The 15,931-nt window shown below is 39.6% G+C and overlaps 1 protein-coding gene across 1 annotated transcript in view; it reads left to right on the top strand.

The window, feature by feature from the left end:
• The window catches only part of TTC3 (tetratricopeptide repeat domain 3), a 116,756-nt gene that overhangs the window by 72,445 nt on the left and 28,380 nt on the right, over positions 1-15,931 (top strand). Inside the window, 9 exon segments of the mRNA XM_010834830.1 lie at positions 553-626; positions 1,901-2,065; positions 5,186-5,597; positions 5,600-5,704; positions 5,706-5,720; positions 5,722-5,763; positions 5,765-6,244; positions 7,727-7,792; positions 10,068-10,217. Of these exon segments, the coding sequence (XP_010833132.1) occupies positions 553-626; positions 1,901-2,065; positions 5,186-5,597; positions 5,600-5,704; positions 5,706-5,720; positions 5,722-5,763; positions 5,765-6,244; positions 7,727-7,792; positions 10,068-10,217 (1,509 nt within the window).

Genomic DNA, 15,931 nt, shown 5'->3' with positions numbered 1-15,931 from the left:
AGCTGAAACTCCAGTACTTTGGCCACCTGATGTGAAGAGTTGACTCATTGGAAAAGACTCTGATGCTGGGAGGGATTGGGGGCAGGAGGAGAAGGGGACGACAGAGGATGAGATGGCTGGATGGCATCACTGACTCGATGGACGTGAGTCTGAGTGAACTCCGGGAGTTGGTGATGGACAGGGAGGCCTGGCGTGCTGTGATTCATGGGGTCGCAAAGAGTCAGACACGACTGAGTGACTGAACTGAACTGAAGAGTAGCTTAAAAGTTCCAGTACAACTTTTGTTTTTAACTTTGATTATATGTCTGTAGTTTATCTAAAATGAGAGTTTCCACAGTGATAGTGTAAAATTTTTTGGAGTTTTAGAAACTATCTAAATGTTAGCTTGTGCCTATTTTTGGCTGTTGAAAATTTAATTACTGTATGTCCCTGTTCACAAGAAAATTTAGATAAGTCATATATATTGGCAATTTTTGTGCATATTTATATGAGCATTCATCAGTTTTAGTGGTAAAGGTGGAAAATCATTGTCATTTTTGTTTTTTAAACCAGCCTATGTTAGTTGGATCTGGAACACCTTCAGTCACACCAAACAATGAGACTGTCACTTCAGGTGAAGACCATATGTAAGCACAGTCTGAAAATTTTTGCTTTTGTTTTAACTTAAAGGGTATATTAATCTGTGTCCTTTAAACTTGTCTTTTTTTTTAATTTCCCTGACTTCTCTGCCTGAAGACATGCATCTGTTATAACAACCTGATATGACCCATTGTGGTTGATTTATATAATGTGGGCTGTCAGTGTTAAGAATTGATATAAACTGTATTAAAATCAGAGGGTTGATAACATTCATTTGATAAGGTTGAGAACTTACTGTGTGCAGGATACTGTTGGAAAATCCTAGAAAATACTCTCTAAAATGTTTAGTGAAGAGAATGTCCTGTTGATAATTACTAGGAAGATATTTTGGAGGCTGTATGTGATATTATGGTTCAGCCTTAGGTATTAGCAATTTCCAGTGGATCTGGTTGTTGAAACTGAGTTTTTAAGAGACAGGTAGATACAAGAAATAAAACTAGTAAGTAGCAGTAAGTTTTTTATATCATATTCCTTTATGGACCAAAGACCCACAAATTTTTCCTGCCGCATTTCTTAAATGAGTTGTAGTAACAGTTGTTTTGCATATTTTTGTGGACTCTTTCAGACTCTTTCATTGGGGGAATTGTTTTAAGTTTAAATAATAGCAGCCTATATTTTGATAGCACTTATGTGGCAGGCACTGTTTTAAGAGCTTTTTATGTATATATAAACTCATCTAATCCATTCTTCTTTCTTGGAGATAAATACTATTATATGCATTTTACACGTAAGGAAGCTCAGATACAGTGCAGTTGACTGTGCCCAAGGACACAAAGCTCATACACAGCAGAGCCAGAGTTTAAACCAGCAGTCCAGTTTAGAGCCCACATTCAACAGTACTCCAGCTTTGCAGAGTGCTAGACTCTTACACTCTTTAAAAAAAAATTTTTTTTAAGTACCTTTTACCAGTCTCAATCTCACTTTAACTTAAATTGATCACCATTGTAATAAAACCTTTCATTTTGCTTTTTAACATGTTACAATTAATGCAACATTGATTTTTTTTTCTAAACCAGAAGTTTTTAAAAAAAATTACTCTTGATAGTGTGAGTAAGTAATTATTAATAAAAGAATTTACTCAGCACTCAGGTATCTCTTGACTAAAGTTGTGGAAAGTTAACTTTTCTGCATTAAATTCTCTGCTAGTGTGTGTTTGCATCCAAAAGTTGAATAATATGCTATCTTTATTCCAATTTAAATGTTATTCTGGGTCACCTAGAAGTTTATTATTCACGAGAAAATCATTTGTTTGTTTTATCAGCAAACGCAGTTTAAATTCTGCGGGCCCCTTTGTAGTGCCTGATCACCTTCGGCAGGATATAGAAGAATTTGAAGCTCTGTATGAACAGCATAGTAATGAGTATGTTGTCCGTAATAAGAAGCTGTGGGACATAAACCCAAAACAGAAATGTTCAACTCTATACGAGTAAGTGTCTTAACATTCCAACTGTTACATTGAGGCTGTCAGTAAAAGATCTTAAGTTGTTTTAAATTTGTGTCCCTTTCTATTAAAAGAATCTGTGTTTGGCTTACAAACTCTGGGGAAGAAAAGTATTTCTATGGCTTTTGGTCATGTATTACACAAAGTTAATTGGAGATTTTTAACTATTAAAGATTTTTTTTAGAACCCTAATGTTTATTAGTTGCGTCAGTTTGTGCTGCTAATGTAGATTCTTTGTATTTCCAAAACTGTCCTAGTGTGTCCTGATAGGAATGATAAATGAAGCTTCCAGCCATAATCTTTTATCATGAATTCCACAGTATATATTGGACAAGGAATAGTATGATTATTTGCTCTCATTGTCTTTATGTTGATATGATATGTTCATATGTTGTTTGGTGTCTCCTAAGCCCGGTGACACTTCATGTGGCTTGGTGAAGTGTTACCCTTCACTGGGAAGGGATACCAGAATCTGGTGACTACTGCTGAGAGAGCTGTCCAGCTGGGATGTAGTACAGATACAGAGCCCTATATTGTATTGTATTGTACTGAAAACTTGGCCTCCTGACATTCATCTAGGAAAAGATTTCCTTTTAAGAAACTGTGGGCTGAATTACATTTGGTTTGAAAATGTGAATGTGAAACTAACACTAGGGGACTTCCCTTGTGGTCCAGTAAGGTTAGGACTCTGCAGGGGGCACAGGTGTGATCCTTGGTCAGGGAACCAAGATCCCACATGCTGTGTGGCCAAAGGGAAAAAAAAAAAAGAAAGAAATTAACACTAAAGTCAAGTCTGAGTGGGGTGGATAGAGTAATAGAGTTCAGGAAAATCTAAAAAGCATTTGCTTTTCTTTTTTTTTTTAAGCTTGGGATTAATAAGTAGTACATGATGCTTTCTTTAGGGAAAAAAAGTGAGGGGCTGAGATCTGCAATAGAAAATTAATTTGTAAGCGAACTCCTGGAAAACCCATCACTCATCTGTAATTTGGTTATTTTTTCTATTTTTCTCAGTTGCATTATTCCTCTTCAGTTTAGTTACATGCCCTTGGATCCCTCTTCATAGTTTTTCTTCAGAGTTGAAGTGCTGAACAAATCATATTCCCAGAGAACTGGATGACAACCTGGAATCAGCTGTAAAACTATACTGTTCCTGTTGTTCAGTCACTCAGTTGTGTCCGACCCTTTGCGATCCCATGGACTATAGTCGTCAGGCTCCTCTGTCCCCGGGGTTCTCTAGGCAAGAGTACTGGAGTGGGTACCCATTTCCTTCTCCAGGGGCCTATACTAGTATTTCTTAAAACATGCTAGACTTTGCTTCAAGCATCTGAACTGAAGCTAAACTGTAGTTTTCAGGAGTTTGCATCTTAAAGACTACATTACCTTTATAAGTGGGAAGAAATTAAGTAACTTTATGAGAAGAAAATAGGTTGATTTGTGTATTTTGAAATGGAGTTTATATCTTATAATAGGAGAAAGTCAAGAAGTTACAGGAAGTCACACCTCAGAACTTAATTCTTTCTTTGAATTTTCAAAAATAAACACGTAATGATCATTAGTTTGAAGATTATTTTTTAATTGGCCAATGGATAAAAGAAAAATGAAACTAAACTTTTGTATCTGAAAAGAATATTGAGTAGAAAGCATAACAGACATGGAGTTAAGAATATTGGGATAACTGCTTTTTTAATTGACTTAAATATTTTACTTTAAAGTAGGGGATTGGACTGATTTGTTTTCAGTGACCCCCTTTGTTCTAATATTTTATGATACAGATAGTTGAAGTATATGGTATTCTGCATTCAGATAGTATATGGTATTATACTATACTATTATAGTATATGGTATTATACTATACATTGCAGATAGTATATCTGTTATGCAAGTAGTATATGGTCTTCTGCATTCAGTTTTTCCTAAAACAATTCTTTAATGGTGTTAATTAGTCAAGATTTATTAACTAGTTAAAGTGGAAGGTTTCAAAAAGAAAGTATAAAATGTGATCCTAGCATGCAGCTTACCGATAGCAGGAGAGTGAAATTGATCGTAGGTTGAATCACAGTGTGTTGCAAATAAAAATAACTTTGTGAAATAAGATTCATGTTTTTTCTCCATGTCAGTTTTTGCCTACCAAAAAGAACATGGTGGTTCTTACTTGCTTGTCATGCTTTCTTCCAAGAAAGAGGCAGTTGGGTCCTGATCTTTAATCTGCTTCTTGAAAAAAAGCGAAAGGAATCATGAGCATGGAGAAAACAGTGGTTTTTCAAAGGGACACACCTGGAGCACTAGGACGGGAATGCCTTCTGAAATATTTTCCCCATTTCTACCGCTTGGCCCCATGCCGACAGTGACGTACACGGGTACTGTGGCAGTCCATCAAGGGCCGTTGAAGACACTTATAATGGTCATCGTTCAATTATGAAAATCATATATCTGATAAGGGGCTAATAACCAAAATGTATGAAGAACTGAGGCAACTCAGTAGCAAAAAAAAAAAAAAATTAAGCGTAGAAATGGGCAGAAGATTTGAATAAACGTTTTCCCAAAGACATACAGATGGCCAGCAGGTACATGAAAAGATATTCCAAAGACTTCCTTGGCAGTCCAGTGATTCTCCGCACTTCTAATGCAGGAGGCGTGGGTTTGATCCGTGGTCAGGAAGCTAGATCCACATGCTGCAAATAAAGATCTCACATGCCACAACTAAGACTGCTGCTGCTAAGTCGCTTCAGTCGTGTCCGACTCTGCGACCCCATAGACGGCAGTCCTAGCCAAATAAAAAATTTTTTTAATCCAAAAGCAAGTATTAAAATATATATACATATTTTGAATAATTAATCACAGCTTATAAAAAATAACTTTTTAGTCTTTTTTTCCAATTTAAAAGGATTATTTTCTGGGGAGTAAACTTAATTTTATTTATAGTATAATTGATTACAGTTAGCCTTTCTCAGATTTAATATGAGTATAATATTTTTGTTGAGAAGATGTTCAGGTCAGTTAGAAATGAAGTAATATTTTGCTTTGGGGGAAATTTTGAGAAATATTTTCTTCAGAAAAGCATGTGTAAGTACTTCCTTAAAATAACATAAGTATTTTCTTGCCTAGTTATTTCTCTCAGTTGTTGGAGGAACATGGTCCCTTGGACATGAGTAACAAAATGTTTTCTGAAGAATATGAGTTCTTCCCAGAAGAAACTCAACAGATACTAGAAAAAGCAGGAGGCTTAAAAGCGTTTCTCCTGGGATGTCCTCGTTTTGTTGTGATTGACAACTGTATCGCATTGAAGAAAGTTGCATTACGGCTCAAGAAAAAGAGAAAGAAGAAAAACATTAAAACAAAAGTAGAAGAAATTTCAAAAACAGGAGAGTATTTACGAGTTAAACTACCACTGAATCCAACTGCTAGGGAATTTAAACCAGATGTAAAGTCCAAACCAGTGTCTGACTTACCTTCAGCACCAGCTTCTGAGGACGTGAAGCCTCAGCCTGCACCTGCTAATTCTCCCCAATCCAGCTCGTGACACTGGGTAAGCCAAAACCAGTTTTCGATAATTCTTCCAGATCAGGTTTCTGAGGATGAGTAAGCCCAAAGGGTATGTCTTCTGATTTCTACCCAAGGCCAGTCGTTTGAGGATACCGGTCTACAAGCCGGTCTCCTCTAATTCTCCCAAACCAGTTCCTGAGGGAAGTGAAAGCGACCTATTGGCCTCGACCCCAGTTGGTCACAGGATACTGTACATATCTTCCCTTTCGGGGATTTGACATTACCCAGACTCCACCAGCCTTCATCAGTGTGTTACCGACTTTGCCCCAGTATAGCATTTACACCCCTCTGGCCAGTGTTCCTACTGAGTATCACCTGCAAAGACCAATACCAGTGGTGCCGTCTTTTGTAGCCAGTGACATAACGGAAGTGCGTTTTGAGGCTCATCATTTCAGTGCTGAGAATGCCCCTGGTACCCAGATTGCCTCCGAAACACAGATCCTTGAGGAATCTTTGGAAACACCAGTGAAGTCAGAGTGCAGCTCTGATGGTGCTGATATAGCCCAGAGTGAGGCTAGCAGAAACGATGACTACTGTGGCGATTCTGCCAAATGGGAAGTAAATCCAGAAAGCACCAATGAAGTAACAAATATTCCATGTACACAAGTGGTTGCTGTACAGGTAAGACTAAAGTGAGAAAGTCTTCTTGATATCAAAGTTAAATTTCCCTCTTAATTTTTCATTGTCATTGTATTTACTAAAATCCTTTAAAATAATGGACTTTATGAACCCTTTTGTAGGGCATGACTGGTAATGCCAGAAGGAATTTTGAAGTGTAGTAAGCAATACCCTTCATCCTATCCAAGTTTTGCACCAGTTGAGACATAAAGCAGTAGAATCAGCAGATGGAGCCAAAGCACCGCCTTGATAATTAATAAAAGTGCAGTAGGATGATGTGGCTCTTTTCTCTAGAGAGTGTGTGTCCCAAGACTGAAACCCACGACTTAGCAGCTTCCCTGCCTCGTTCACAGCAGTGCTGGACTAGAAGGCCTTCCAGCTTGGGTGCTTGCCCCCAAGACAGTGCAAGGAGGAGGAATGGGAAAATGTGCTCTCTGCACGGGCAGCTCCCAAGAGAAAGAGAAAAAGAAAAGAAAGTCAGGGCTGCACACGCCCAGTTTCTCCTCTCAAACCAGCAGGGGAGTGAGGGAGACACAGGACACAACCAGATGGAGAGCAATGAGGGATATGAGTAAATGTTCCTTCCTAGCAAGCTCAAGAATAAGGTTTCTCTGTCAGGTCAGATCAGATCAGTCGCTCAGTCATGTACAACTCTTTGCGACCCCATGAATCGCAGCACGCCAGACCTCCCTGTCCATTACCAACTCCCGGAGTTCACTGAGACTCACGTCCATCGAGTCAGTGATGCCATCCAGCCATCTCATCCTCTGTCGTCTCCTTCTCCCCTTGCCCCCAATCCCTCCCAGCATCAGAGTCTTTTCCAATGAGTCAACTCTTCGCATGAGGTGGCCAAAGTACTGGAGTTTCAGCTTTAGCATCATTCCTTCCAAAGAAATCCCAGGGCTGATCTCCTTCAGAATGGACTGGTTGGATCTCCTTGCGGTCCAAGGGACTCTCAAAAGAGTCTTCTCCAACACCACATTTCAAAAGCATCAAGTCTTCAGCGCTCAGCCTTCTTCACAGTCCAACTCTCACATCCATACGTGACCACAAGAAGAACCATAGCCTTGACTAGACAAACCTTTGTTGGCAAAGTAATGTCTTTGCTTTTGAATATGCTATCTAGGTTGGTTATAACTTTCCTTCCAAATTCATACAATTTCTCTGTAGTTAGCTTTATAAAGCATGAATGCATGAAACCGTTCTTGGTTATCCTGCTACTCATTAAGTTTTTTAAAAGCTTTCTAGAAAGCTTTGAAAAATTATGTTAAGAGTAATGAACCAAAATAATTTTCACTTTTACAAGTTCCAAATGATACTCTTTCCTGTTACAAACATTTGTAGAAAGCATAGAATGTTATCTAAACTGGCAAAAAAATTAAAACCTTGAAAGAATTATAGGCATGTTTCAAAATGTTATCAAATGATGAATTTATTTTACTAGAGCGTTTGAGACAGATTGAATGTGTTTGTTTTGCCCCAAAGGTGTCTTGGAATATAACACATCAGGAAGTCAATACTGAGCCATATGGTCCTTTTGAGGCACAACAGGTGAGTCAGAACTGTATTAAACTGTTGAAAGTTTTAATTTTCATTACTTTAAATGGGAATTATGAACTTAGAACTATTTTGAAGCAAGTTATTCCATATAAAACATCACAGAATAAGCCTTGTTGTTTAGTCACCAAGTCATGTCTGATTCTCTTTGACCCCATGGCTCCTCTGTCCATGGAATTTCAGGCAAGCATACTGGAATGGGTTGCCATTTCCTCCTCCAGAGGATCTTCTCCACTCAGGGATTGAAGCTGCATCTCCCGCATTGGCAGGCAGATTCTTTACTGCTGAGCCACCAGGGAAGTAGAATAAGCTTTAGAACATAACAAAAAAATTATTTTATTTTTATTGTTCAGATTTGGAAAAAAAGAGGCAAAGTTTTTTTTTTATCTTAACAGCTTTATTGTTTTAACGGGTATAATGAGCTTGTATTTATAAATAAAAGCTTATTCACATGAATAATACAGAAATTATAAAAATCTTAAACACTTTAAGGATGATTCAATTAGAAAATTTATTAATATAAGTACTGTGTGATAGATCTTTAAGGGAAAAGTCATTGGATCAACTCCATAGATGCTGAAAAGGTATTGCATAAAATTCAAGTTTTTTTCTTGACTTAAAACTCATAATCAAATGAGAATAGCTGAATACTTCTCAGCATGCTTTTATCTTTCCCTTTTAAGCCAAACCCCATCATCCTGCTTAAATATTGTATATCATCATTAATATTTATTATTATCCTGGAGATATTGGTTGATAAAAGTAGATAAGAGAAAAAAATAAAATTTTAAAGGTGGACGTGTAAAATATCATTATTTATAGAGGCCAAGACTGTGTCCCTGTAAAATCCAAAATGATCAATCAAAAACCAATACCAAAATGTAAGAGAATTTAGAAACACAAATGGATAAAATACCTTTCTGTACGTAAACAACCCATTGCAAAACATAGTAAAGGAAAAGATTTCATTCTCAGTAGTATCAAAAAATGTATTATCTTGTGAAAGAAAACTTTGAAATGCTACTGAGAGACACACAGAATACTTAAGTAAATGAGAAATGTGCAGTGTGCTTGAATAGGAAGACCTAGTATTAGAGGGATTGGCTTTCTAAAGATTTTAATTTAACACAGTCTCAAAACAGACATGAATAGAATGCATGTTATCTTTTGCTACATAACAATGTCTCTGTCAGCAGTTTAGGACATATGAATTAATGCATATTACCAAGCTGCAGTGTGATTCTTTTGCTGAATTGAGAATTAAAATAGAAATAACTAAGATCTGAAACCATAAAGGCTTGCTCATGGGTTCATCATCTAGTTGATTATTTAAACATAGACTGTATTCATAGTGCCAAACTTTCAGTCTGGACGACATAAACAGCAGACTGGTGTGTGTGGTCAGCTTGGCCATAGTTCACAGTTCTCTGACAATGAACAAAATTTCAGAACCTCAGTTCCCTGCCTTTGTGCACTTGGGAGATGCTAACGTGCTGCATGAGGTTCAGGGGGTGGGAAAGGCGGGCCAGGTGTGAGCGCCTGGCTGAGATTCCCAGGCCTGGCTGCCGTAGCCCTCGTAGCTGGGCGGAGCAGTTGCCTGCAGCTGAGAGGAGCTGCCAGCATCTGACAGGTGCTCCATTCACAACAAGTGTGTGACTGACTGCTGCCCGTCTCGGCAGGATGCAAGGCTTACAAATACATAACCGCTGCCCATCGCTTGCCAGCATTTCACAGTACAGTATGACTTCTGTTTGCTTTTTTTTAAAGCTGTCCAGGAGACAGTTACATAACTGAAAATAATTTTGTGGTAATATTTTAAGTCATCTTTTAAAAATAATCAGCAACCGTCTATTTGAAATGCTATAAAAGTAGGGCCAAAACTAATACGTCCTATTTATATCTAATGCATGCATAATATTTGCAGTTCTTAAAGCCAATAAATAGTTCTTGATGTTAATTGTGGAGGATGACAGTCATATCAGACTATTTAATACTAAAGCCTTCTAAAACAAATATTCAGAGCTAATTATGGTGCATATTGGAAAGTTTCCTTATGAATTCCAGTAATACGAATAACTTTTTTAAAAAAGAGCTGACTTTGCTAAACAATGTAAGAGATTTTAAATTCTTGAATTATTGTGACGTTTTCCTTGTAAATTTTCATCTGCCTTATATCCCCTTTTGTTTATCTGAAGAGACATTTCAGAACAAGATCAGAAACAGGCTTTTAAAACTACTTTTAACAGGTAATTTTGTATTATATTTGTAGGGGGGTATTTCACAGGTTGAAAAGGAGTACCAGGTTTTACAAGAGCAGCTTAAGGAAGCATGTGAAAATTATGAACACAGCAATGTCAAGGGCTCAGAAGAAACCAAGGACTTGGAAGAAAAGTTGAAAAGGAATGTTGAAGAAAATAAGGTAATCCTGTCTGAAACCTCTTTTCAGTAGCATGCGGCATCATTCACAGAATTGTGCTTGTGTAGCCTCTGTTAGCTGAGCTACTGTGTTGTTGACTAAACAAAGGATTCTTTTTCACTGTTGCCTGTTTCACAGTTTTTATGACGTTAGAGTGACAGTGTTTTTATTTGCAGTGTTTTACAACTTCTCCAAGTTGTCGTGTAAGAAAAGGGCTGTGAATCTGAATTTTCATTTATCTGTAACTTGGTTTCCTTGATTAGCTAAAACTATTTCCTGGTAAATTCCAAGTTAAATTCTTCTTTATAGTGAGAGTAGTGGTGTAGCATTAGAGGTTCCATATGTGAGGCCTGGAGACAGACTGACTGGGTTCAGATCCAGGCTTAATTCTACACTAGTTCTGTTCTTGGGCAGACTGGTGTGTGTGGTGTCTGTGTAACGTCTCTGCTTTAGTTCTGTAGTTTGGGTAATAATTGCTCCCATTTTATGGGGTTAGATTATTACTCTTTTTTTAATTTTCAAATTTGTTTTATTGCTGCACGTGGGTTTTCTCTGGTTGTGGAGAACAGGGGCTACTCGCAACTGTGGTGCACAGGCTTCTCACTGTGGTCGCAGCACACAGGCTCTAGGGCACAGGTGTTGTGGCGCACCAGCTTAGTTGCTCTGCAGCATGTGGAATCGTCCTGGACCAGAGACTGAACCCATGTCCCCTGCGTTAGCAGGTAGATTCTTATCCACTGTACCACCAGGGAAGTCCTCATTGTGGTTTTGATTTGCATTTATCTCATGAAGAGTAATATTGAGCATCTTTTTATGTGCCTGTTGGCCATCTTAATGTTTTCTTTGGGAAAATGTCTATTCAGGTCTTTTGACTATTGTTTAATTAGGTTGTAAAAACCGAAGTCTTTGTACAGAGATGAAAAGGGTCTGTTAGTCCGTTTAAGAAAGGAAGAATTTGTTCCAGAAGTCTGAGTCATTAGCTGAGGTCACATATTAAATAGAAGAAAATTAGCTGTGGGACCTTAATCAATAAACTTACTTGTTGAGATTTAAGTATACCCAGAAGAAAAGGGTTGTTTCGTAGAGGTGACCTTTATCTCACTCCTTAGGACATGTTTTCACTTGGGATGAGACTGGGGAGATTTTAAAAATTAGAAGGAACCAACCTTTCTGCTCAGTTGCCCAGTTGAACGAAATCTTCCTGATTAGGAAGAGGGGAAAATGAGCGAAAATAAAACCTTTCACAGAGACTGAGAATGCTAATTTGGATAAGCTACTTGGGGGACTTAAAAAACATTGTTGTAAACTTCTTATTGTGTCAGGAAAATTCAGTTTTAATAAACCTGTATGAGAATGCCTGTGTCCACCCAATTAAGTGATGCAGACAGATGCAGACACAACCACTTGATTTGTGGTGGTCATCTGGTGAGTGAGGGCTTCCCTGATAGCTCAGTTGGTAAAGAATCTGCTTGCAATGCAGAAGACCCTGGGTTGGGATGATCCGCTGGAGAAGGGATAGGCTCCCCACTCCAGTATTCCTGGACTTCCTTGTGGCTCAGCTGGTAAAGAATCCGCCTGCCAGGTCATGGAGACCTGGGTTCAATCCCTGGGTTGGGAAGATGCCCTGGAGAAGGGAAAGACTACCCACTCCAGTATTCTGGCCTGGAGAATTCCATGGACTCTATAGTTCATGGGATTGCAAAGAGATGGACACAACTGAGCGACTTTCACTTTCACATTTCACTTTCTGGTGAGTGAGGTTCCTTTCTTTCTGGTAGAGTCTTGTCCAGCTTTATAAGCTCCTGGTTTGACTGGGTCCTGTGTTTGTGCAGTTCATCAAGACTTCTTTGTACACAGGACCAAGAAATGTACAGTAAATGAGCACCCAGGGAGGAGGGCTGTGAGAGAGCAGCAGCTTTGATCAGTGGGCTTGGGCTCTTGACCTACTTCTTAACTTTGCTGAGACTCTGGGCCTGGTTCCATGGGGTTGTGCTTAAGAGTAGTCAGTTCATTTTTTAAAAAGAGCCATTATTTAGTCCCTCAAATTGCAGACCTGTTAGGTTAGTAGACTTTCCATGCAAAACGTATACCTGTTTCCTTTCAGGATAAATTGTTTCACCTGAGTTCCTTAAGTTGTTTATAGAAAAGAGCAAGTGAGATTTAGCTGTGATTTTATTTATTAATTACGATTATGCTCATAATTCACTTGGAGAAAAATCTTGTATAAATATAAATTTTTACTTTTGTTGATCTTTCCCTTTGCCTTTGACTCTCTCGATCACTAAGGTTATAAGTTAGTATTTTTACTTAAATTTTGATTCCACGTTTAGCTATAATTAGATGCAGCTTTATAGAGAAGAGAGAGGCAACCTGTAGCAAACCATCCTTAAGAACTTGGGCAGTACAGTCAGACTGCCTGACTGGTGACCCCAGCCCCACCACTTAGTGGCTTTGGCACCTAAAATAATTTACTCAGTCTCTTTGACCCTCAGTTTCCTCATTAATAATACAATCTGTACTTCATAGTTTTGTGAGGACTCACAGCGGGTGATTGAAAAGGGATTGGGGAGTGGCTCAAGATAAGTATAGTAGGGGAAAGAATTGCCCCACCCAGAATGCTGTAGTGCCTTGTTGAGAAAAATAACTTATTTACAAAGCATTTGAAGAATGCTGAGCATTTACAAAGCATCAGTAAAGATCTGGGCTAGCTATTGTGTGTAACTGATGGAGTATGATTTTCATGAGCTAGAAATGGCCTTTAATAATTAGCCTAGCTAATTCTCTATTCCCTGCCAGAGGAAAATAGCAATTCTAAAGCCAGAGTCTCCTGTTGTTCTTAAAGTACCCTTGTTCGTAGTGAAGCAACAATCAGAACTAGACATGGAACAACAGACTGGTTCCAAATAGGAAAAGGAGTACGTCAAGGTTGTATATTGTCACCCTGCTTATATAACGTATATGCAGAGTACATCATGAGAAACGCTGGGTTGGATGAAGTACAAGCTGGAATCAAGATTTCCAGGAGAAATATCAATAACCTCAGATAGGCAGATGACACCACCCTTTTGACAGAAAGTGAAGAACTAAAAAGCCTCTTGATGGAAGTGAAAGAGGAGAGTGGAAAAGTTGGCTTAAAACTCAACATTCAGAAAACTAAGATCATGGCATCTGGTCCCATCACTTCATGGCAAAAAGATGGGGAAACAGTGGAAACAGTAACGAAGTTTATTGTGGGGGGCTCCAAAAATCACTGTAGATGGTGATTGCAGCCATGAAATTAAAAGACGCTTGCTTCTTGGAAGGAAAGTTATGACCAACCTAGATAGCATATTCAAAAGCAGAAATATTACTTTGCCAACAGAGGTCCACCTAGTCAAAGCTATGTTTTTTCCAGTGGTCATGTATGGATGTCCCAGAGTTGGACTGTGAAGAAAGCTGAGTGCCAAAGAATTGATACTTTTGAACTGTGGTGCTGGAGAAGACTCTTGAGAGTCCCTTGGACTGCAGGGAGATCCAACCAGTCCATCCTAAAGGAAATCAGTCCTGAATATCCATTGAAAGGACTGATGCTGAAGTTGAAACTCCAATACTTTGGCTGCCCGATGTGAAGAACTAACTCATTTGAAAAGACCCTGATGTTGGGAAGGATTGAGGGCAGGAGGAAAAGGGGACGACAGAGGATGAGATGGCTGGATGGTATCACCAACTCAATGGACATGAGTTTGAGTAAACTCCGGGAGCTGGTGGTGGACAGGGAGGCCTCGTGTGCTGCGGTCCATGGGGTTGCAAAGAGTCAGATATGACTGAGCGACTGAAATGAACCGAACTGAACTTGGAACTGACAGGTCATAACTGGTTGCCGTATTGCTCAGGGGCATATGTTCTCTCTCTCTCTTAAAAATTCTTTATTATTATTATTATTTTTTTTTTGCTATACTGGGTCTTCATTGCTGCACGGGCTTTCTTTAATTGCAGCAAGTGGGGGCTACTCTCTAGTTGTGGTACATGGGCTTCTCATCGTAGTGGCTTCTCGTGTTGCGGAGCGAGGGCTCCAGTAGTTGTGGTTCCTGGGCTCCAGAGCACAGGCTTGTTATTTTTGGCACACAGACTTAGTTGCCTTGAGGTATGTCGGGTCTTCCTGGACCAGGGATCAAACCAATGTCCCCTGCATTGCAAGGCGATTCTTAACCACTGGACCACCAGGGAAGCCTTCTGTTTTGTTTTATTAAGGTAAAGTTCACATTTAACCACTATAAAGTATACAGTTCAGTTGTTTTCAGTATATTCACCATGTCATATAATCACCACCACCATCTAATGCCAGAGTTGTTTTCATCACTCCATAAAGAAGCTGTATTCCCATTAGCTGTATTCACTCCCCATCTTTTGAAGGTCATATGTTCTTAAGGTGCTTTAATGAGATTTGTTTATAGCTAAGATGGGTATTTAGTTAGCATTGACTCTTAAAACAGTCAAAATAATTTTGGCCTAGATGAATTTATGGAGTAGAATCTGAAACTTTGTGTTGTTTCAACAGAATCTTCGGTTCCTGCCTACCCAAACTTCCTCAGCCCACATCTGCAGAGAGGTGTGGTCCTGTTCAGTCATGGTCCTTGCCAAGCTCAGCTCTTTTCTAATCTAGCATTTATGGAGCTCCTGTTATGTGCCGTACTCAGTTGTAAATGTTTTAGCTGTATTATTTTATTAAATCTGAAAGCAATTCTAGTGCACTAGTGTTCCAGTTTGTAGCATTGTCTCCATTTTACTGATGAGGAAATGGAGGCTGGACTCACTAAGGTGTCTTGCTCCAAGTTGCACCAGCAGTAAGCAGGAGAACAGGTGGTGAGCGTCAGGCTCCAGATCCATTAAGAGAATGTCGGTTCCACAGTCAGTTGAAAAATATTTCCCAGCACTCCATGAGCAGTGTATCAGTTAACTGATGCCACAGTAACGCTGAGGAAAAATCTCTGACACATGACAATAAATATCACCTGTGCGAGTCTGTGAGTTAGCCGATCCTGATTGAGCTTGGCTGGACGGCTTCACCTTTGGATCAGCTAGGGCTCCACTGTTCTTGGCTGTGCTTGCTCATGTATTGGGGTCATCTGGCTATAGACCCATCTACAGTGGCCGCAGCAGGGGCAACTCCTTCTTTTCCGTGTGTCTTTCATCTTCCAGTGTGAGTCCAAGGCCAAGCAAGAACCAGCCCTGCTTGCTAATACCCCATCAGGCGTAGCAAGTCCCATAGCCGGCCGAGGATCAAGGGGTGGGGAAAGGCTCGCTCCTGAGTGAAGGGAACTCCAGCGTCCCATGACGGAGGGTATAGATGTAGGGAGGGTGCAGGATGGGCTGTGTGTGCCATCCCTCTGCCACAGTCGGTTTGTGCTGTGTGTAACTCATGAACACTTAGCAGTCACCACGAGCTTGAAACCCCCCTGTGGTTGGTTGTTCCTCCATCTCCAGCTTCTTCTTTGCCAGTTCTCTGCATCGTCCTGTACACTTAAAGGGTAGTGGAGCTTGTCCTGTGGTTTTCTCACTTCTGGACCTCTTCCCAGCACTGCCTTCCTCCTCATCCCCATGCCTGGCTCACCCCTCATCCTTTGGGTCCAACTCAGGCATCACTCTGTGGAGCAAGCAGTCACTGACAGAACCTCAGCCTTGGTTAGAGGCCTTTGTTAATGCAGTAGTGATAATGACCACGTCACTGTATTGGACAG

The sequence above is a fragment of the Bison bison genome, unplaced genomic scaffold, assembly GCF_000754665.1.
Source record: "Bison bison bison isolate TAMUID 2011002044 unplaced genomic scaffold, Bison_UMD1.0 scf7180017864037, whole genome shotgun sequence".
NCBI lineage: Eukaryota > Metazoa > Chordata > Mammalia > Artiodactyla > Bovidae > Bison > Bison bison.
Note: the sequence above shows the minus strand (reverse complement) of the source record. Positions and strands in the feature narration are given on the sequence as shown.